Raw genomic sequence first — 23,880 nt, forward strand, 5'->3', positions numbered from 1 at the left:
CATAAAAGGGAATCAATTCCTATACAACCTGAAACCGATTCCATGATCAATGCAAAGGAGTTGGAATTGATTCCATTAACTATAATCGATTCCATGGATATGAAGAAAGAGTTGGAATCGATTCCAACATGCTTGGAATTGGATAAGTTGTGTAACCGATTTTGACATTGTGTTTGTGTGCTTTTTATTGTAATAGTGTTATATTAAAGTTCAAGTGTCAATACAAGGGAAAAGAAGTAAATAGAAATAACGAGAAGTCGGTCATCTGTTTTCAGGTTGTTTTGTTGAGCTCCGCTAACGTTTATTGAGCTCGGCAAGGACGTTGATAAACTGGGTCAAATGTCGTTAAGCAAAGGAGTTGTGGAGCTTGACTATACGTGGTTATGGAGACTTGGTGGTTGTGAAGTGTCAGTGGCTGTGAAAACTCCACTCATGGACACATATGAGAAAATACAATTTTCTTTAGTTGGATTTGGTATTCATGATTTTGGTTTTAATGAGTCTAATAAAATTGAATCAAATGTGTTGCAAATACTAGCTAGACATGGAAAGAAAAGGGTTTTAGAATGCATGAGTTAAGTAAAGCTAAATAGTTTAATTATTTAATTGATAGGTTTAAGTTTGTGTATAAGCTTATGTAAAAATATATAACAATTTGTAGTATTTTGATTACGGATGTATGTTTACGGATTTATGTTTAGTTAATTTAGTAATTTAATTATGTTTTAATAATAATAATTTAATTATAATCTCATCAAATAATACATTCATATTTAATACTTATAATCATTAATAATAATAATAATAATAATAATAATAACAATAATAACTCATTAAAGTTGTAATTGATTTCATTGCATTCTAACTCATTCCAATATTTTTTTTTTGTTTGTAAGGGTGGAAGGGTAAGTTGGAACTAGTATTCGTATGCATTATGAAATTGGATTAGTGTGGTGATACTGATTTACATTGTGTTATTTATTTATTAATTTTTTTAAATATTTTAGTATTTCAAATAAATTTTTTTAAATATTTTCGTATTTCAAATAAATTTTTTAAAATATATGAAACTTATAATTATCATTTTATATTATTTATAACATTAAAAACAATTTAGTAATCATCTTTTTTCTCTCTTAAAACATTTTTTTAATTTATTACATCAGTGAAATCTCTCACAAACTTTATGTACAAATAATTCACTGTCATCTTCAAATTTCTTAAAAAAACTAATATATATTTTATTTTCAAATTTATTCTTTCACTCTCTCAAATTTATCTTCAAAAGTAAACGCACTCAAAATATTACTGCAAAAGAGAAATCAAAACTGTGTTATGAATTAGCAAAGAATGTATAACTTAGATATTAGAAGCATAAAGGATAAAAAAAAAGCTTATAACTTATCTAATTAACTAAACATTTATTATTTAATTGTTATTTAATATTTTGATTTAAAATTTAAAATTTATAGAGTTATCATTTCTTTTAAACGATTCATACTTAGAAGCACGAACTACACTTAATAAACATTTAGAAAATAAAATTATCAAATAGAAAAATTTTAGTTTAGAATAAAACAAATAAGTTTTCGATATTTAATATTTCTTAACAAATATCGTTAAAATACAACACTACTTCATTTGACCTTTCAACCACTTCGTTTTGACAAACGTTATCTGCAAACGAAATCACATTGAACAAAAAAAATGCAGAAATATAAGACAGGAATACGGGAGACAGAAAATGAGAAGTTACAAACCACACATGTGGCCATGCCATTAGAACATACTGAATAGGTTTTAAAATAACAAGCTCCCTACATTTTAGAAGTAACAGCTACATAATACTATATATAAGATTCAGTAACTTTACCATATATCATACTAAAAACAACAGAAACAGTAACAGCTAAATAAGATTCTGCAACTTGACCATTCACGAATGGACCTCTATTGAATCCATTAACATTCCTCTAAAAGCCAGAGACCAGCAATGACCGAAGTGTAGAGAACCCAAACGACCCACTAACAAGTTGTGAGCGATGATCTAACTCTGCTTCTTATGAGCTTATAATCGAAGACAATCGAAGCATGTGCAGAGAAGTCCTTAACCTGATTCCTCAAAAATACGAGGATGTGAATGTTGTTTCCGTGAGTCGCATTTTTTAGCTACAGATTAGTCATAAAATTATTCCATAGCTAAAAGTATTAAATTTTTCAAAGAAATAATAATTATACATGTATTACACCATATCTAATTAACTTTAGTTAACTACCGTATTTTTCCGTCAGTATTTTTTCATTAAACAACGCTAAATTATTGAGAAGTATTTTTCCTATATCTAATTACCAAATTTTATTGTAGTGCTCCCACCTATTTTAATAAGACGTCATCATTTGATTAGTTCATTTTATTTACGAAATTTTTAAATTCAAATCTTGATTAAGAAGTTGAAAATAATTGTACCACTTTAGACCAAACTATTCATAAATAACTTCTCTACTTGATTAAGCAATTTTATGACTCTAAATATTTGTATCAAAAATAGTTCTAACACTAGGTCCATTTACATTTTATCTCACAAAACTTAGTAAAGTTTCAAATATACTCTGTAGTTATAGAAAGCATTTTATATGCATGGGATTTAAGAAAATGATTTATTTTAAAGTATTGGAATTATTTGGTTGATTTTTTAGAACATACACTTTTATCCTTGTAAAGATAAAGTTTATTCAGTATCTACTTGCACTCTTGTTTGAAAAGCCTCAATCCTTTAATATAAGTAAAGATTTTGAGAGTCTGAAAAAGATGAGACCAGTAGAAAAAACAGTTAATAGAAAGTCAATTAAGAAAAAAAAAATCATATTCCTTGGCGGCATTAACGTCATGGAACCACACCTCAGTGATTTTTAGTCTTGAGGTGCTTTATGCCAACATCTTGAAACGACACCTCTGAAGGGTGAGCATAATCTGAGGCTGCATATATACTCTAAAGCCAAATTTGGGTTGGTGGTCTCTCAAAGCAAGATGTAGGAACAAGGTGTAAGCAGAAGTTATCGAGAGGCATTTGAAGCCTCCAATGCCAGGATTCAACTAGAAGATTTCAATTCCTTTGATGATGATGGCCGTCCCAAAAGAACTGGTAATCAAATATCCTCAAGAGTCCAAGTATTTGGGTTGGTTATTGGTAAGTATTCATTTCAAACTCACTCACTTTGAGCTTCATAATACAGGAACTATGTGGACTGCAAGTGCCCACATAATAACAGCTGTTATTGGGTCTGGAGTGCTGTCTCTGACATGGGCTATTGCTCAGCTTGGCTGGATTGCTGGTCCTGCTTCATTGATTCTGTTCTCTGTGATGACTTACTACACCTCCGGTCTTCTAGTTGCTTGTTACCGTATTGGAGACCAAATCACCGGCAAGAGAAACTACACCTACATGGACGCTGTTAGATCCCACCTAGGTATGCATGCTATTCAACTCAATTATGGTAGTTTTGTAATGTCTTTTCATAATATTTCCGGAAAAGGTATAAATTAAAACTAGCTTGTATCAAAATTGACAGCAAGGACTCCACTTTCTTATTATGTTTTTTGAAGGTCGTATGAATGCAAGGTTATGTGGATGGATTCAGTATGCGAACCTTTTAGGAGTGACAATCGGTTACACCATTGCAGCTTCCATAAGCATGATGTGAGTTTTGAAGGATGCAAGTCTTGTTGTGTGGATGAAAGTGTAAGAACAAATGTTCTAATTGGTGTTTTGGGTTGTTCATGAAACAGGGCCGTTAAAAGGACTAATTGTTATCACAATAGCGGAGGAAAAGATCCATGCAAAATGAACAGCAGTGTGTACATGATTTCGTTTGGAATTGCAGAAATTGTATTATCCCAAATTCAAGATTTCGACCAGTTCTGGTGGCTCTCTATTGTTGCTGCTGTCATGTCTTTCACATACTCTGCAATTGGACTTGGTCTTGGAATTGCTAAAGTTATAGGTATGGTTCTATTCATGTTATGTTAGAGAGAATTGTCATTTATTATATCATTGTGAGTTGAGGATTGAACAACTACAACGTAGAAATTTGACTTGAACTGTGCTTGTAACAGAAAACGGAATGGTTAAAGGAAGCTTAACTGGTGTAAGTATTGGTATTGTCTCAGAAACCCAAAAAGTTTGGAGGACATTCCAAGCTCTCGGTAACATAGCCTTTGCATACTCCTACTCAATGATCCTTATAGAAATTCAGGTACATCTACATTCATATGAACTTCACTGTTCAAAAGATAGATTCATAGGTCTTATTTGTATTCTTTTTCTAATCAGAATTGAAATTTTACATCAACAATCTGTATGATTCTAAATGTGAATATTATAAGTTGAAGTATAAACTAAAACAGGGGTTGTCATGAAACAGGACACAATCAAATCACCTCCTGAAGAGTCAAAGACAATGTCGAAGGCTACTTTAGTGAGTGTCTTGGTGACAAGCATTTTCTATCTGCTATGTGGTGGTTTTGGCTATGCAGCTTTTGGAGATTCAAGCCCTGGAAACCTGCTAACTGGTTTTGGCTTCTATAACCCGTATTGGCTCCTCGACATAGCCAATGTTGCCATTGTTGTCCACCTTGTTGGTGCATACCAAGTTGACTGCCAACCGCTGTTCCAATTTATTGAAAAAGTCGCAGCACAAAAATTCCCAGACAGTGATTTTATAAGGAAGGAGTTTGAAGTACCAATCCCTGGTTGCAAACCCTTCAAGCTCAACCTTTTCAGATTGGTTTGGAGGACAATTTTTGTGATCTGCTGCACTGTCATGGCAATGTTGCTACCATTCTTCAATGACATTGTGGGGCTTATCGGTGCCATTGCATATTGGCCACTCACCGTGTATTTCCCAGTGGAGATGTATATAGTTCAAACTAAAATACCAAAATGGAGCACAAAATGGATATGCCTGGAGATGCTTAGTGCTGCATGCTTCGTCTTGGCAATGGTAAGTGCAGTAGGTTCCATTGCTGGAGTTCTTGATGGTCTTAAAGTTTACAAGCCATTCATGACCAATTACTAGTTGACTGGCATTTCTCTCTTTACATCATTGTTAGATATTTCATTAGCAATTTATAAAAAAAAAAAGGTGACATTTTGCTGATTTGAAATCTATATGTGATCTTGTTTATTCCTGACTGTGTTCATCTCTTGTAACTTGCTTCCTAATTTCCAATGAAAAAAAAAAAAACGGAGTGCAAGATACATAAGTTTTCAAATTACGGGTTTTCTATTTCATAATATCCAGTTTCTTTTATTTGTATTTACTGAATTAACCTATTTTTGAATTAATTTACCAAGGTAACCAAATCATCCAAAAGTAAATTAGAAACCAATTTCTCAGCATCATGAGCCTCTCTGTCTGTCTCATTCTCTTTTCTAATTTGTAATAAGAAATCGGTAAGAATTGATTAGTAATTTTGTTTTTAAGAACATGTTTTGATTCATTTGTAAAGGTCTTTAATTTCTTCATATCTTTTATTTTAAATCTGTTTTTAATATTTTGTATTAATTTAAATATTTAAACATGTGTGATTATCTCAATTATTTAATTTCTATTTAACAAGTATAGATATTATAATATTCGTAATTATTTGATTTTTATATTTGTAAATGATATTCTTTTTCAATTTGTGACAATTTTTTTTTTAAATGATGATTGCTATCTTTTTCAAATTTTTTTAGTATTAATTTAGTTTGTAAGTGTAGATGTTTTATATTTCTAATTAATTCAGTTATTTTAAATAAATACTCATATTATAATTTTTACATGTATTTGTTTTAAAATCATTTTGTTTGAAAATAATTAATCAATGATAGGTAAACATCGCTTCCTTTTCATTAAAGTTTGCATAATTTTTTTATTTAACGATAAAATCCAACTAAAATGAAAAATCTTGAAATATTTTCTATACATGTTAATTTTTCTTTTTTTTTTTCATCGTTTAATAGAAAAGACTAAAAGAAATGTGGAGAGAAACTCTAGCGTTGGAAATAACATTTTGTTTGCATCATATATTTATTTATCATTTTTTGGTCAGAAATAAATAGTCTCTTGCCATTCAGCTTATTACTTAAAAAAATAGCTATAAGGATAACAAAAATATAAATTTTATGAAAACCACAAATAAAAAACCTTATTAAGAACTTTTAGCAAACGTAGAAGTTTAATATTAAAAAAAGTTACACATGTAAATTAAATTTTTGTATTGATATGTCATTTATATTAATAAACTGTATGAAGGAAAAAAAATAGAATTTTAATCCCGTATACAAAATTCACAAACTTACCATGGAGAATGAATCAGTAACTATTTAAGTCATTATTTTTGTCAAAATTGCAAGTCCAAATTTGTAAAAGTGTGCACACTTTTATTTCTCACTCGCATAGTGGAGTTCACTCGTTCAAAAGCTATATTTTATTAAAAGCTATATTTTGTTTTATTTTCACGTTGAGTTATATATTTAATCTCTTACAATGTAAGTACATGAAATTGGGATCATATTAAGATATTAAGATGGTGAAACATTTATAAAATTGTAAATTTTGTAACAAATAGATTTTATTTTTTACAAAAGTTATAATATTATATATATATATATATATATATATATATATATATATATAATTTTATTTTTAATTAAAACTTATTCAATTGAATAAGGTGAAAAATACATCAGAAAAAGTTTTTAATTAAGTTTGAATTGAATATTACTTTAATTAAAACTCATTTAGCCACTAGAGTGATGAAATATGCATTTGAAAACATTTTTAACTTTTAATTGAGTTTGAATTTGGTTTCAATTGAAATCTCATTCACCACAAAATGGAACAAATAGTTGTAAAATAAAAAGTAAACTTTAATTATATTAATTTTTAATTAATAATATTATTGTGGTATCCATTTAGTAAAATAAAATTACTAAACAAAACATTATAAATACAATAATCATCAAACATATATAACTATTATATCACAATCATCTATAAAGTATGTACTGAATATATACAAAGTTATATATACACACTAACTTACACTAGAATTTTTCAAAATAAAAAGGATTTACAACAAAAACTATATTTTAAGCTAGGTTATTGCATCATTTTCATCCTGCACAAGATTAGCTGAAACATTTTCATTTGCTCATACCATTAAAGTGATTATTGTAAACAAAAAAACACATACGAGATGTGTTTCGTTTTGGCAATAATCGATTATCATTAGTTATAATCGATTATCTACGCGTCGATGTTGTGTATGGTTGCGAGAATAATCGATTATTTAGGATGATAATCGATTATCCTTTCATGTGTGATACTTCTATAAATTTTTTACTAAGATAATCGATTATCTTAAGTGATAATCGATTATCACAGTATCTTAAGTGATAATCGACACATTCATAAAAAAATAACAACAATCACATATTATAGATGACTGTATTAATTATTGTCACTTTTAACCTTAATATTTAAATAATTAAACACAAAAATTAAATATCATACCATAGTTCTTCCTGGGTAAAATGCAAACAACAATTTTTACACGTAGACATTGTCTTCTTTTACTTCTCTTTCGATAAGAAATGCTCGACTCAATGCTATGACCTTCCATTTCTTTACTTAACTCAACATTCAAATAATCAAACACTCAACATCATTTAAAAAATGCACTTTCCTACATTACTAATGGATTCTCATAATATTTTCTTAAGTCCATCGTACATATCCTTTATGTTGTGTTCGCGTGAATGGATTGTAGTGTATGCACTGATTTGGAGCGACCGATTTTGGGTTTCTTTCATGTTCAAATGCACTGATTTGGGAGTGAGTGTGAGAATAAATTTGCAAGATATAGAGCATTCTTCACCCTCTCTGATAAAGAAGAGGGGAAGGAGTTAAAGATAAAGAAGAGGAAGAGGGTTTAAAAATAAAGAAGAGGGGAGGGTATATGGAACCAATTCCAGGGATATGGAACGGTTAAGACGAGGAAGTCCTACGGTCTAGAAAATGTTCATTGCGTCCAGAAAGTAGGGTTGATTAATATGAAACAAGTGGCTTTGATCTTCAACCACTTCTCTGCAAACCATGCAACACAGAAGATTGAAAGGACGCATGGCCAAGTGGCACTGGCCTCTCAGGTAATTCAGGAATGTCTATGTCACCTTCTAACATCTTAAGGGCCTCAACAATAGTAGGTCTAAACGCCACTACCAAATGAGAACATAGCATTCCAACATAAACAAACCTTTCCATACTTTTCACTGACCCTTCTCTTATTGACTCCTCAAAAATTTCCTCCATCTTTCCAGTCTGCAAGTGCCCATACCCAATCTGTAACTGAATCCGTCGATGAATTCAAAGTATCAACCACTTTTCTTTCACTAATGATTTCTAGAATCACTATACCGAAACTGTACACATCACTTTTCTCACTTAGTTGCCCATACAGTGCATATTCTGGTGCTACATAACCATATGTGCCGGCAACCCCTGTAGTTAGATGAGATTTGCCATCATTACCCTGCTTGGCCAACCCAAAATCTGCCAATTTAGCATGCATTTTGGAATCCAAAAGTATATTGGTAGCTTTTATGTCACGATGATAAATTGGGGGTTTGATTTCATAGTGCAAATAAGCAATCCCCTTAGCCACATCAAGGATTATGTTCTTCCTTTGTGGCCATGTTAGCCTATTACCACCATAAGAACACAAATGATCACTCAGGCTTCCATTAGGCATAAACTCATAAATCAAAAACCTCCTCTTACCTTTCAAATTATCACTTGTAACACAACATCCCCGAAGGGGAAGAAGATTCCTGTGCTTTATTTTGCTTATGATCTCCACTTCATAGCAGAACTCTTCATCCCCTTTACTTTCCAAACCAAAAATTTCCTTAACGGCAAGCAAAGTTCCATCTGAAAGAGTCCCTTTGTACACAACCCCATGACCACCTTTCCCAATCACATTACTCTCTGAAAATTTACTCGTGCCACGTTCCAGCTCTGATATGTGAAACCATTTAGCACCTGTACGAGGCAAAACACCAGCACTAACCTCGTTTTCAACTTCCCTGCGATGAACATTTTTCTTCCTTCTCTTATCCCACTTCCTGTACACGACCATCAGAGCAAGAGCCAAAGCAAACACAACACCAACACCACCCAACAACATAATAACAAGCTTGATCGTTTTTCTTCTTTTGTTTGATGACCCTCTTGTTACTGCATTAGATGGTTGTGTCAGGCCAAGTATGCATCCAGTAGTGCTTAGATCTGTCGTCCCAAACGGATTAGCCACAGCTGCAACATATAAAACTGTGTAGTAAAAACATTTGTCATTAGCATTTGGGTCAATACGTGTCAGATTGGAAACCAATTCTGTAGCAACTTGAGTGCAATTACTGCAGAGAGTTTGGTCTTTAAGGTCCCCTTTGCACGATGTTTTCACTGGGCTATCCATGGTAACCTTTTGGTTCCAATCTTGTAGAGTTGTAATCCCTGCACAAGCCGAAGAGTTAGTGACAAACTGGGTTGGGTGAGGGAAGCAAAAAGAGACTGTGTTTGGTTTTACTGAGATGGCTGCAAGGTGGTGTTTGAAATCAGATAAGCAAGCGGAGGAAGTGTTTACATCAGGAAGGTAAAACATGGATGTTTCTTTGAGATGTTCGGCAAGGCCTATGCCGAAGATGCTGGAAAGGGCTTTGCAACAGAGATTTTTGTTAACAGGGTCTTTGCAGATTGAAGTGTTCCAGGGAATGGTTTGAACATAGGTGAGATCCATTGGACATGAAGAAGATGCAGCAGCAGCAGCTATGAGAATGGTGAAGAGCAACATGAAGGTAAGGATCATCTTGCTTAAAGAACACTTCTTTTTTGCTTTCTTTTTTGTGTATTCGAGTCGTTGTATTATAATATAGTACCAGCAACACACAGGATATAACAAACATTTTTAATAGGTTAAAATCAAGTAAAATTTAATAAAAAGAGTTTAGAAATTTATTTCCTTTTCCTTTCCCTTATGAGGATATGATTAGAAAAACTTTTTCTATAAGAAAAAAATATTTCCAAGTTAAAATTAATTTTAAAAAAAATTAAACTCTTATTTTTTTTAACTTTAACATAAGTTGATTTTAGTTTCCGAAAATTTTAATTAGGCCATTTTTATTATTTTTACGAGTATCTTATGGAATAATTTGTGCAAATATATTTTTATTTTCTCTCTTAGAAATGTTTATAGAAAAAAGAAAACATTTTTATTAGTAGTTTTAAATGAAAAATATGAAAAAAAGGATTTATTTATCATAACTTGATTATATTTTTAGTCTTATTTATTAATTTTAGTTAATTTGGTTTAACATTTAATAATAGTTCAATTATTTTTTCAAGTTGATCTCATTATTTATTTTATTCAATTTGTATTCAATTAGTGGGGATAAATTATTAAAAAAAATTGTAACAGTTTTATATTTATGCATAACGTATTTCTTACCATTACGAAGTGATAATTTTTTTCAGGAAGTATTTAGTAGAAATTTTTCCATGCGTATCTAAGTTTTACGGGTCAACCAAGCAAGCCGAAAGACGTTGTGTAGAAGATGACATCGAACATGTATGGTTCTTATAGTCATTTATTGGAAAAGTTTTTTTTTTCTTTTCTTTTCTTTTCCTATTATATATATTAAAAGAAGTGTATTTTTTGTGGCTTTTGGTTAAACACAAAAACAGGCGCACCAATGCAGTAAAAAGTGATACATTTAAATGGTTATTATTTTTTTGAGGATAATTTTAATTTTTGTTGTGGACCTCGTCATAGATAATATATTGGTATTTGAAAAAGGCTTAATTACCTACTTAGTCCCCATGTTAGGAGGTAATTTTCTGTTTAGTACCCGGTTTTAAAAATATAGGCATTTGGTACCTATGTTTTGAAATTTGTATCAATTCAATCCTATCTGCGTTATAATTGATGCGAGAAATTATAACATTTTTGAAATTTGTACCAAATGCCTACATTTTTAAAACTGGGTACTAAAGAGAAAATTACCTCCTAACATGGAGACTAAGTAGGTAATTAAGCCTTTGAAAAACTACAAAATAATCCATGAATGTAACGTCAATATGAGATCATGTTAAAAGTATAATAGCTAATAATTTTTTCTTGAAATTAGTTAATATGAAACTTATCACTTGATATTACAAATTCGAGTTTCTTAAAATTCAAAAGAAAAATGATCAAAGTTGGTAGGTGTGGTGATCCTTATGTTAGTACTTATCAAAGTTAGTAGATATTTTTCTTTCCAATGACAGACTTAATCTTTTTATTAGATTTTTTCACTTATCTTTCGCTTAGGTCAAAAGTCTATTTCAAATATAAGATTTACTAAAAATGCAAATATAAGTTTCTGTCTCATCTCACTCATAAATATGAAAAATTGAAAAAAGAAAAAAAAAAAAAATATATATATATATATATATATGTATATATATATAACTCATATTTTTTAAAGTATTAGGTTGGAGGTGCTATTAATCTTCTTCTTGTTTAGTTTGTAATAAAAATAGTAAGAGAAAATAAATAGATATATGAAAATAAAGTAAATATCAGATTATTATACTTCCTTTTGTTGACACATATTTATAAACTTTCTGGGATATATATATATATATATATATATATATATATATATATATATATATATATATATATATATATATATATAAACAAATGTTAAGTAAAATAATCAAATATTATATTTTAAAGATATTACTATCAATTATTCAGGTTTTACCCGTCAACTTTGGTTGGCTTTGCGCAAAGACGCGTTTTGCAGAAAAAAGACGTCAAAAATGTATTTTCTTAACTTGACACGTGTTTCGTAACGCATTAAATACCTTTGACACATGAATCATACAGACACAACTCAGATAATTTCTCATCATTTTCTTGTGTTTGACATAGGTTTGAGAAGTAATATCGATCAGAGATGTGAATTAAAAACATAAAATGCTATTAAATGTTTTATATCCTTTTTATCAATATTTTATGATGTTAAATTACAATATGTAACTGATAAAAAAGAATTAAGAGCAAATAAGTATCAAATAATCTACGTGGGAAGTGCTTAATGGTGTAGTAGATCTCAAGGAAATTCACATATAGAGTAATTTAATTTCATAGGGAAATTTTGTATTTCATATAAAATCTTCGAATTTCGACGGCATTCTAATTCATAGGAATGAAAAAAACTAGTGTACAGAATAAAAATACTAAACTAATCATCAATTCCAGAATGCTAAATCATGATAAGGTGAAAAGTTACACATTTCTGGTTCCAATTGACTGCTAAAATAAAATGTTTGATGTTTTGTTTTACTGATTTGGACATGCTACAACTAGGAAGCTTCGATTATCATGAAAAACCAACACTTACATATTATGACAGATAACATACAATCAAATTAAGAAATTAAAGGCTTTTTTAGTGCTCCTAAGTACTAAATTCTGACACATATATATATACTCACGTAATTATCATCAAATGAAAAATTTGAAGAAACCTACTCGTCTTTCAGTGCTCCTAAAGTACCAAATTATGACAGATAAAAATGCAATCATTCCACTGGGAAATTCTGAGAACTAAATTTGGAAGACTATACAAAAGCAAGGTTTGAGGAACCTAAAATACATTTAATCATAATAACTAATTTTCTTACTCTTGAATACACAAACATTTTACAATATGATTTTTTCTTTGAACTTTACTAGTAAAAGTGCTACCTAATTCTAAAGGAAACGGATCTGTATTTACATTTTGCTCATACTCAAATAAGATAAACAAGTGCCTTACATGTTCAACCACTACTCTGTAAACCATTCAACAAAGAAGATTGGAAGGACTCATGACCCAGTGGCATTGGCCTCTCAGGTAATTGGGGAATGTCAATGACTCCTTCTAACATCTTAAGGGCATCAACAATAGTAGGCCTTAATGCCACTGCCAAGTGAGAACATAGCATTCCAACAAGAACAAACCTTTCCATGATTTTTTCTTGCCCTTCTCTTATTGACTGATCAAAAACTTCCTCCATCTTTCCAGATTCTGTCATTGTCCATACCCAATCTGTAATTAAACCAGCAGATGAATCCAAAACATCAAGCACCTTCCTTCCACTCATGATTTCAAGAATAACAATACCGAAACTATAGACATCACTTTTATCAGTTAGTTGCCCATAGAGAGCATACTCTGGTGCTACATAACCATATGTGCCAGCAACCCTTGTGGTGAGATGAGACTCATCCTCAGAGCCTTGCTTGGCCAACCCAAAATCTGCCAATTTAGCATTCATTTTGGAGTCCAAAAGTATGTTGGTAGGCTTTATGTCACGATGATAAATTGGGGGTTTGATTTCATAATGCAAATAAGCAAGCCCCTTAGCCACATCAAGGATTATCTTCTTCCTTTGTGGCCATGTAAGCCTATTAGCAGCATCAGAACACATTTGGTCGCTGAGGCTTCCATTAGGCATAAAATCGTAAATCAAAAACCTTCTCTTACCTTCCAAATCACCACTTGAAATGCAACAGCCCCGAAGAGGAAGAAGATTCCTGTGCTTTATTTTGCTTATGATCTCCACTTCATAGCAGAACTGTTCATCCCCTTTACCCTCCAAATAATAAATCTCCTTAACAGCAACCACGGCACCATCAGAAAGAGTACCTTTATACACAACTCCATCACCACCTTGACCAACCACATTCTTCCGCGAAAATCTCTCAGTTGCACGCTCAAGCTCGTCTACACGAAACCATTTTGCCCCAACATTAGGCAAAACACATGCCCTGACCTTGTTCTCAATCTCCCTGTGATAAACACTCTGCCTCTTTCTCTTATCCCACTTCCTGTACACAAAAATCATCACAAAAGCAAGAACAACACCAATAACAACACCCAACAACGCAAAACCCAGCTTCCACAGTTCTACTCCATGACTTGACCCGTGTACCACCACATCATGCTCCAGGCAAAGTATGCAAGAAGTGGTGCTTATATCGGTTGTACCAAACGGGTTAACAAGAGCTGCAGCGTACAGCGCAATGTAGTAAAAACACCTTTTGGCGTCAGCATTAGGGTGAATAGCTGTGAGCTTCTCTGTGAGTGTGTGAGCAGCATCAGAGCAAACTCTGCAGCGAGTTTTGTCTTTGAGGTCCCCATTGCAAGTTGAGTACAAAGGGGTATTCCGGTCCACCGAAATGTTCCAATCTTCCGTGTTTCTGATACCCCCACAAGCCGAAGAGTTGAAAACAAAGCGTGATGGGTTGGGGAAGCAAAGACGGACCATGTTTTGGCTGACGGACAAGGCTGAAAGCCTGCCTGCGAAGTCATGTAAGCAAGCGGAGGAAGTGTTTGCATTAGGAAGGTAAAATCTGTGAGTATCTTTGAGGAGCTCAGCGAGGCCAATGGCAAAGACACTCCTTAGCGTGTCGCAACAGCGATCCGTGTCAATATGGCCTCTGCATATTGAGGTGTTCCAGGGAATGGAAGCAACGTAGGAGAGATCCATGGGGCATCTGGAAGATGCAGCTCCTTGTGTGAACACGGTCAAGAGGGATATCAAATGAAGAAGGAATAGCCTCACTTGCTTATCCATTTTTCAGTTTGTGGTGGAGAACAAACACTCCTTTTGGACTCTTTGAAACCTTAATATAAAAACTAGACTCTTTTTTTCTAAGCAGAGTAGATTTTTCTATGTACACACGTTGTTCTTCTTGCATTGGTCAAACGTCTCAAGTACAACAAAAACTTGAGCTTCACTCAAGTATTTTGTTTACATATTTACACAATGTTTTTTTTTGTTGTTATAAACTTTTTATTTGTCTCTATTAACATTATTTTGATATACAATTTATTTCACTCTCATTTATTTTGACATACAATTATGTCACTCCCTCTTTATTTCACTCTCTTTTGTTTATTAATAAATTGATACAATAGATTTAATTAAAAAATATTTTAATAGATGAAAATAAAAATTAGTATTATTTATATTTATTATTAAAATTATATATATATATATATATATATATATATATATTTCAATTCAAATAAATTTAAATAAAAAATAATATAGAACTTTTTCTTAGTTATTATATTATAACAAAAGAATAAATATACATTAATATGTTTTATTTCTTTTTAATTAAATAATTTTTAATAGATTATTGGTTTATTTTATAAGTAAAAATGTTAATATAAAATTATAAAAGAACAACTTCCCTTCACTTTCTTGGCATATGAGCAAGGAAAGTCTGAAGCACGATTACTTTTAATTTCTGTAATATTTTGTAAATAGTTATTAATGAAATCAGCGCTGTGACGCTGGAACCAAAACGTAGCCTTTTGTTTACTTCTAGAATGTAAACGCGGATTAGGTGGTGGCTGTCGGTTCAAACAGTAATGTTGTTTTCAATGAGGAAGGATTGGGCCTTCATATTTATAATAATAATGTTATTATTAATTATATTTTATATTAAATTACTTTTATAATTAAGAGAAAAATAATACTTTTTTAGTTTTTATTTATTAAAACATTTTTCATCTATTTTATTCATTATATTATATATAAATTTTTAAATACTTTAATCTTAAATCTACTAAAATTCATTCTCTTCATATACGTATTTAGAGAGGAGTGCATGCTGTTATAGTTACGAGAAAGCGATGAGTCCAAATTTGCGCACTTTTCTAGGTTTCATATTCTAAAAGCCTCGGGAGTGTTAGAATGAGTTCACACATGTCAGTTTAACTTCATTTATTATGGCTTCAAAACTCAGGTTGTGTTAAAAACGTTTTCCAAATATGGAATAAATGAATCTGTCAAACTTAATTTGTGGGTTAGGTGAATTTAAGATGAATGAATGAATAATCCAAAAAAAAAATTATAATGTTTTTATTTATTATTATAGTTATTTACTGTTTGAATTATGTAATTTTGATACTTAAGTTTTTTTTTAAAAAAAATGTTATTAAAAATGTTTAATAATTTTGATGGTTAATTAGTTATTTTGTCGAATCATATACGTCAATAATTTTATTTTTGTTTAAAATTTGCATACTATCACTTCGTGATTTAAATAATATTTAGTAAAGTATGTACATGTGCTTATTACTGTAAACATACAAATGGAGTTAATCCAATTGACTCTTATTGTATGATAACAAATATCCCAGAGAAATTGGAAGAATAAAATCTGAAAGTCGTTAAATTTAGTTAGATTTTAAGTTTATAATTTAATAAAAATGCTAGTTTTAATTCATACTTATAAGTTGATGAAGTTAATGTTGGTTTGTGTGTTTTTATATGTTAATAAATATATATATATATATATATATATATATATATTATGTATTTTGTCTCTTATGGTATTTTTATTTATTATTATAATTAAAATTAGAACTTAATTGATAAAGTTATAAGATTTTACGAATTTATTGATGACAATCTCCTAACTAAATTGGACCAAAACTAAAAGAAAAATCATGGAAGATGGATATTTGATGATGGGACAAGACTAAGTGTTTTGGTCATGGTGACTTTTATAGTGTTGAATGATGTGTTTAGGAGTTCTTTAAGAGAGGTCGGACAACTCTTGGAGTAAGGATGTTAGAGAATGTCACTTGGGTTGCTATAGTCTAAAGTAACCTAATAATAATAGTATGACTCAAGTTTGGTAACATAACATTATTTTATTTCAAAGGTAATTACATAAAAGAGGGACACATCTATTTATAGGCTAAAGTGTCTCAAAATGGACAGAAACTTTAACCTAAAAGAACCACCTTAGTTGGCTTGGAAAGCAAGGAGAAATCTTCTCCAATAAGAGGGAGACAAGTGGCAAAAATCCTCTCAAATGAGAGGGTGACATCTGGCCACTACCTATGGACAAACTCTCCATTCCTAGAGTGACATGTGATCACTAACTAGGAGGAAAAACTCTCCAATAGGATAGAGACACATATCATGGTTGAACCTCTTCCTTGTCCTCCAAGCTTGGCAAAATTGTTGATCCCTTGGTCAATTTTATGCTTTGGACATCCAACCTTGGTCAACATTGAGCCTTGGCCCTTTGTTGACTTGGTTGGTCAAAACCCTATTCTACTTGACCCAAAATACAAGACCCAAATTAAGTCCTACTCTACTAAGCCCAAACAAAAAACCCAAAAATTATTCAATGATGGCCAATGAAAAAAAGAGCTTGACTTTGACTTCACCTTCTTTGATTGACTCTTCTTGTATTTGTTTGATCATGCTTTTTGTGATGGGACCTTTGATTAGACAGTTGTCATCATTTATACAATATTTTTATTTATATTTTGTGTATGATTTAACGGAATAAAGTCGTTAAAATTGTTAAATAAAATAATAAATATAATTAAAATTTACCTTTTATTTTAAAACTACAACATTTTTTTTCTTTGTGGAAAAGGGATTTCAATTAAAATAAAATTCAAACTCAATTCAAAATTGTACCATGTGACCGGACGGCCGGGAGGAAAGTCCATAGGGACGCCCGGTAAGGGCGAACGACCTTACAACACGAACGATTAATCTTAAGGAGATTAAGGTAAATCGTGCTTAAGGATATTGGACCGAGATTGGGCCGAGATTAAAATATCGCTAATCCTAGGCCCACACCCAAAAACTATAAATATAAGTCAAAGGTAAGAGATAGGTGATCGCATTTTACTATGTGTTTATTACTATCATTGTTGTATTGGATTACCGAAACGGTTCAATTACTAACTTTGACATCGGAGTGCCTTTAGCAGGTACCCCTCCAGACAAACGAGCAAACGAGCAAACAAAATACAGAGAGCGAGACTGAGCGACAAAAAGGGACAAATTGTGAAAGTGTTAAGTGACTCAACCCTACGACCGAAACAAAAATTAAGGATGTTTTCAGCTACACATTTCACCTCACTCAATGGTTCATTCTAAGAGGCTTCTGTTGATAGTTCTACTCTTTGGCATTTTCGTCTTTTGTTAACTAGGAACTCCAAGAGGCATGTCTTGAACCTGTAAATGTGTGCAAGCATGATTATGTTGTTGGGTATTGATATGCTTCTGGATGTATCTCAAATTCCATCTACCACTCAATGGATGTATCCTCCACGAACACTATACATTGCTCTTCCTATCCCTTGATACCTATCATCTTCATTCTCTCCAACATTCAACCCGCAACACCTTCATCCAACGCACATATTCTCCCATTCATCACCCAAAATCTTCCTTACCTACTTTTCTTAATCAATTTTGTATCAAACTCTCCAATTAATATACACATTTATGAGTTATCATCGTTCCTTCATCACTTGCAATTCCAACAGAACACACATACAAATCAAAGAGAATCCAATCACGTTTCACTCGTAGAGTGTAGGAACCCAATCAATTTCATCTTCATCCCTACAATAAGTCAACTTTCTAAAAAAATAAAGTTAATTCCTAATTTAGTCCTTTAATTTCATTCAAATTTTCAAAAAGAACTTCTAATTATTGGTTTTTATAATTTAATCTTTTAGTCTTTTAAAAACACCAAATTTAAAAATTTCAATAAAATTAGAGGACAAAATTAGGAATTAAGAAAAAAGTAATTTGTAGACGCGGAAAGAATGAAGAAGAGCTTTATATTAAAGGAGTGAGACTTTCCAAACGAGAGTGCAAGTACATATTGATTACACTTTTTCTTTACAAAGATGGAAGCGACTGTTCATTAAGACTTTGAAATAAATCATCTTCTTAAATCTCATGCACAGAAAATGCTTCTCATAGTTACGGAGTACATTTCCAACATAACTAAAAGTTTTCTGATAAAATGTAAGTGCACCTAATGTTAAAAGACTAATTTTGATGCAAGTATTTGGAGTCACACACTTACTTAATCAAATAGAGAAGTTACTTGTGAATAGTTTGCTCTAAAATAGTACAACTATTTTGAACTTCTTAAATAAGATTTAAATTTCAAATTTCATAAATAAAAAGAATTAATCAATAGATAAGGTTTTATTAAAAGAGGTTGGAAATAAAGATTTTTTTTATTAAAATTAGATATTAGCATAATCAATAAATATTCTACATCATTAAAATTCTACAAAAGAACTTAAATTTCTGACTTCAAAGAAAATTATTCAAATTCCAAAATGAACAATTTTAAATATTATAGAGTCTGTACTCATGGGCTCAAACACCACTAAAGTACAGAAAGTCACTGTTTACAGAATAAATAGAAGCATACACAAGTCCCGATAAAAAAAACAATTACAAACAACATAAAAAATACAACAATTTTATTCTAACTCCAAGCCTATTTTCTGTAATCCTTTTGAAAGGTCTCATACTTGATGCCATCGTCAATACTATTCAGAGAGTAGTGGACTCTTACACGAGACGCTGAGGAATAAACAAGATCACGTCCTTAGATTTCAAATTAGCAAAAGATTACCTTTTTTTTTTCTCGTAAATTGCTAATGAAATCTTTGACAATGTTAACAGAGTAATGCTACTGAACTAGTAACTGGTGGTGAATGGCTTGTAAACTTTAAGATCATCAAGAACCCCAGCGATGGAACCTACTGCAGCTATAATTGTTATGACGCAGCATGTAGCACTAAGCATCTGCAAGCATATCCATTTTGTGCTCCACTTTGGTACTTTAGTTTGAACAATATACATCTCCACAGGGAAATACACAGTCAGTGGCCAAAATCCAATGGCTCCGATGAGCCCCACAATGTCATTGAAGAATGGAAGCAGCATTGCCATCACAGTGCAGAAGATCACAAAAATTGTTCTCCAGACCAACCGGAAGAGGTTCAGCTTCAAGGGTTTGAAACCAGGGATTGGTACCTTAAATTCCTTGGTCAGAAAATCATTGTCGGGGAATTTTTGTGCTGCGTTGTTTTCAATAAATTGGAACAGGGGTTGGCAGTAAACTTGGTATGCACCGACAAGGTGGACAACAATGGCAACATTGGCTATGTCGAGGAGCCAATATGGGTTATAGAAGCCAAAACCAGTTAGCAGGTTTCCAGGGCTTGAATCTCCAAAAGCTGCATAGCCAAAACCACCACATAGCAGATAGAAAATGCTTGTCACCAAGACACTCACTAAAGTAGCCTTCGACATTGTCTTTGACTCTTCAGGAGGTGATTTGATTGTGTCCTGTTTCATGACAACCCCTGTTTTAGTTTATACTTCAACTTATAATATTCCCATTTAGAATCATACAGATTGTTGATGTAAAATTTCAATTTTGATTAGAAAAAGAATACAAATAAGACCTATGAATCTATCTTTTGAACAGTGAAGTTCATATGAATGTAGATGTACCTGAATTTCTATAAGGATCATTGAGTAGGAGTATGCAAAGGCTATGTTACCGAGAGCTTGGAATGTCCTCCAAACTTTTTGGGTTTCTGAGACAATACCAATACTTACACCAGTTAAGCTTCCTTTAACCATTCCGTTTTCTGTTACAAGCACAGTTCAAGTCAAATTTCTACGTTGTAGTAGTTCAATCCTCAACTCACAATGATATAATAAATGACAATTCTCTCTAACATAACATGAATAGAACCGTACCTATAACTTTAGCCATTCCAAGACCGAGTCCAATTATCGAGTATGTGAAAGACATGACAGCGGCCACAATAGAGAGCCACCACAATTCGTTGAAATCTGGAATTTGGGATAAAATAATTTCCGCAATTCCAAATGAAATCATGTAAACATTACTGTTCATTTTGCATGGATCTTTTCCTCCGCTATTATGATAACAGTTGGACCTTTTAACTGCCCTGTTTCATGAACAACCCAAAACACCAATTAGCACATTTGTTCTTATACTTTCATCCACACAACAACACTTGCATCTTTCAAAACTCACATCATGCTTATGGAAGCTGCTATAGTGTACCCGATTGCCACTCCAAAAAGGTTTATATACTGAACCAACGCGCAAAACTTGACATTCATTCCACCTGCAAAACCCAAGAACCATTTTCTTCAATAAAAACATGAATAACTTACTCGCTGAATCCAATATAAGTGAGTTTCGTTAAGTTAGAATTAGTTTATATATAAACTATTTTGTATCTCTTGATAAGTTTTCTAAATTTTTTATATTCAACTTAGAGACGGGCTAGTTTTAATTTATACTTTTTCATAAATGTTATGAAAAGACTTTAATGGGTGATAATTCACTGTCAGTAGAACAATATATTAACACAAATTTTGTTAGAATATATTTTAACTTAGTTTTAATATTGAACTTTAAACCTAATTCAATTTTATAAAACTGGTTTATAAGACGATGTTTACCCGTATTTATATCCTATAAATTTACTTTATACAGTGATGCATACCTAGGTAGGATCTGACAGCTTGAGTGTAGGTGTAGTTTCTCTTGCCAGTGAGCTGGTCACCAGTGCGGTAACAAGCAGCGAGAAGAATTGAGGTGTAATAAGTGACAGCAGAGAACAAAATCATTATAGCGGGACCAGCAACCCAACCAAGTTGAGCAACAGCCCAAGCCAAAGATAGCACCCCAGAACCAATAACAGCAGTTATTATGTGGGCACTTGAAGTCCAAATAGTTCCTGTTTTGTGAAACTCAAAGTGAGTGACTTTGAAAATAACAATTCCATGACATGAACTGAAGTTGTAGTGAACTTCAAAATACTTGGATTTTGAAGGCTAATTTGATTACCAGTTCTTTTGGGTCGCCCATCATCATCAAAGGAATCGGAATCTGAGAGTTGAATTTTGCCATTGGAGGCTTCAAATGCCTCTGGATAAGTTCTGCCTGCATCGTTTTCCAACATCTTGCTTTGAGAGAGAGAGACACCGACCCAAATTAAACTTCAGAGTCTAATATATGCAGCCTCAGAGATTGTGCTCACTGTTCAGTAGGATTGAGTTATATGTATGATTATAATCAGTTATTATCAGTCAAGTAAAAGAAAATAAAAAATAGAAAGAACTGTCTCTGAAATATGGACTTATTGATATAAGGTGGTGGATTTTGTGAGAGTTTAACAAATTTCAAGTGTTTTACCACACACCCCTCTTGCTCAAAAGAATTTTGGAAGGAGAAAATGGTGTGTTTGGGTGAGAAAGAGCAAGAAAAAGTGTGTGTGTGTGTTTACGTGATGATCTTCAAAATTCAGACAATGTTGAAGGTTCTGAAGAAATTGGTTTAGAGGGGTTGTATTGTGCATGAAACTAGATATGTGGAGGGGTATATATATATAAGTGTTGGGAGGAAGACTCGTGGAACTTCAAAGAGAAAACGTATTTTGTGCAATGAGTGGAGTTACTGACCCACATGGCACTATGAGTTCAAAAAGCTATTGTAAAGTAAACATGAGAGTCAAATTTGACCATTTTTCAAAACACATGCTCATACTGATGCAACTGAAATTAAATTAATCATAAGTCTGTGGTAATGATTTCATATCAAAATTAAGTAACTCCTAACCATAGGTTTGTAGATATTTCTTAAAATTAAATTAAGTACAGCACTTTAAATCGTTATTTTTCCGGAATTTAAAATTAAAAAGCAGCTTCTTATAAGAAAATGTCCACTGAAGTATAGCTATACACAGTAGGATGAATTGCTTAAGTTTAATTACTGTTGGGTGGTTAATTAAGAATCAATTATTGTTTAATCTCGTGTAACTAGGTAAGAAACAAAAGGAGGATTATTTACAAAAAAAGAAAATAATTAAAAATGCTCTGATATGTAATTAATAAATGTTGTTTTGTTGGAATTTTACTTCAATAGTATATTAATGTTCAGTGAATTCTAGTACTTGAATTATCAAGAGGAGAACATCAAATCTAATTGAAAACCAACACAAATCTTACCTATCATTATGGATCTATCTTTTTTCTTTTTTCTTCGAGAATTTTCTTTTGAACGACATCAAATCATGAAAATCATCTTCTAAATCAACATGACTTGGCCATTCTTAGGATATTATGCCAAACACTGATTGTAAAGGACATACCTAATTCGGACACTTCATTATTGTTATTGTTTTGTGTTCGAAACCACGATTTTCACAATCTTTTGTTTAGGTATTCACAATATAAACGGAAGAGTTATATGCAAATTAAACATTCTAGGATACAAAGTCATAATTGTATCTGTGGTAACTCATAAAACTACTTTGTACCGTAACATATTAACAAAATTTTCAAAACATTCTGTGAAAACGAAAATAATAAAGCTATTTGTCATCTTATATTAATTAATACTAATATCATTCTTATATTTACTATAAAATCTCAAGTTTCTTGTAAAGACACCGACTTTTAATAGAAAAATTAAACACTAAAAAAATATAAAAGATATAAAAACTTGATATTAAGTAGAAAAAATAAAGTTAATAGAATTCAATTCAAAATACTAAAATTTATTTCAATGTTTTTTTTTCATAAACTTAAAATAATAGTAGTAAAGATGTTTGCTTCAAATGTTTCAAAGACAATGCAACAGTTCTAAATTTGAAAAGATAACAACAACAATAAATTTTGTTAAGAAATTAATTGAAAGTATAATTCTCATACCTTCAGCTACAAGGGTCTTGTCTCTCTGTATGCTTCCTTTTGTTTTTTCAGTACAACATTACTTTATCACATTCATCACACAGCTACTACAGCAGAAGCTACATAATATAATAATGAAAATAATAATCAGAAAGAGAGGTATAGAATATAGAAGAAGCTACAGTGTTTATTCAAGTAGCTGCT

The 23,880-nt window shown here is 31.6% G+C and overlaps 2 protein-coding genes and 2 pseudogenes across 2 annotated transcripts; 1 reads left to right on the forward strand and 3 right to left on the reverse strand.

The window, feature by feature from the left end:
* The first annotated feature begins 2,091 nt into the window (after nt 1-2,091).
* Nucleotides 2,092-5,076, forward strand: LOC124844958 (amino acid permease 3-like). The gene is made up of 7 exons (XM_088097912.1): nt 2,092-2,151; nt 3,035-3,143; nt 3,235-3,534; nt 3,605-3,698; nt 3,788-4,002; nt 4,115-4,254; nt 4,423-5,076. Exons 1-7 carry the CDS (start codon nt 2,092-2,094, stop codon nt 5,074-5,076), a joined length of 1,572 nt encoding a protein of 523 aa, XP_087954038.1.
* Nucleotides 5,077-7,579: 2,503 nt separating this feature from the next.
* On the reverse strand, nt 7,580-9,915 carry LOC124844960 (putative receptor-like protein kinase At1g11050 pseudogene; annotated as a pseudogene).
* A 2,803-nt stretch (nt 9,916-12,718) lies between these two features.
* Nucleotides 12,719-14,743, reverse strand: LOC124844966 (putative receptor-like protein kinase At1g11050 pseudogene; annotated as a pseudogene).
* A 4,523-nt stretch (nt 14,744-19,266) lies between these two features.
* On the reverse strand, nt 19,267-23,880 carry LOC124844967 (amino acid permease 3-like). The gene is made up of 7 exons (XM_088101807.1): nt 23,698-23,880; nt 21,833-22,024; nt 21,489-21,722; nt 21,011-21,104; nt 20,707-20,921; nt 20,455-20,594; nt 19,267-20,286 (listed from the first exon to the last, which is right to left on the reverse strand). The coding sequence occupies exons 2-7, from the start codon at nt 21,945-21,947 to the stop codon at nt 19,633-19,635; spliced, it is 1,452 nt and encodes a 483-aa protein (XP_087957933.1). The 5' UTR covers nt 21,948-22,024; nt 23,698-23,880; the 3' UTR covers nt 19,267-19,632.

This window comes from Vigna umbellata, chromosome 1, assembly GCF_029865625.1.
Source record: "Vigna umbellata cultivar VRB3 chromosome 1, Vumbellata_1.0, whole genome shotgun sequence".
NCBI classification, from domain to species: domain Eukaryota; kingdom Viridiplantae; phylum Streptophyta; class Magnoliopsida; order Fabales; family Fabaceae; genus Vigna; species Vigna umbellata.

Coding starts and splice junctions, on each gene's coding strand:
- LOC124844967 (XM_088101807.1), bottom strand. CDS start 21,947: ATGTTGGAAAACGATGCAGGCAGAACTTATCCAGAGGCATTTGAAGCC. Junction 21,105..21,488: donor AGCTGTCAGATCCTACCTAG/GTATGCATCACT, acceptor TGGGTTTTGCAG/GTGGAATGAATGTCAAGTTT. Junction 20,922..21,010: donor GCAGCTTCCATAAGCATGAT/GTGAGTTTTGAA, acceptor TTCATGAAACAG/GGCAGTTAAAAGGTCCAACT.
- LOC124844958 (XM_088097912.1), top strand. CDS start 2,092: ATGTGCAGAGAAGTCCTTAACCTGATTCCTCAAAAATACGAGGATGTG. Junction 2,152..3,034: donor AGGATGTGAATGTTGTTTCC/GTGAGTCGCATT, acceptor AGCAAGATGTAG/GAACAAGGTGTAAGCAGAAG. Junction 3,699..3,787: donor GCAGCTTCCATAAGCATGAT/GTGAGTTTTGAA, acceptor TTCATGAAACAG/GGCCGTTAAAAGGACTAATT.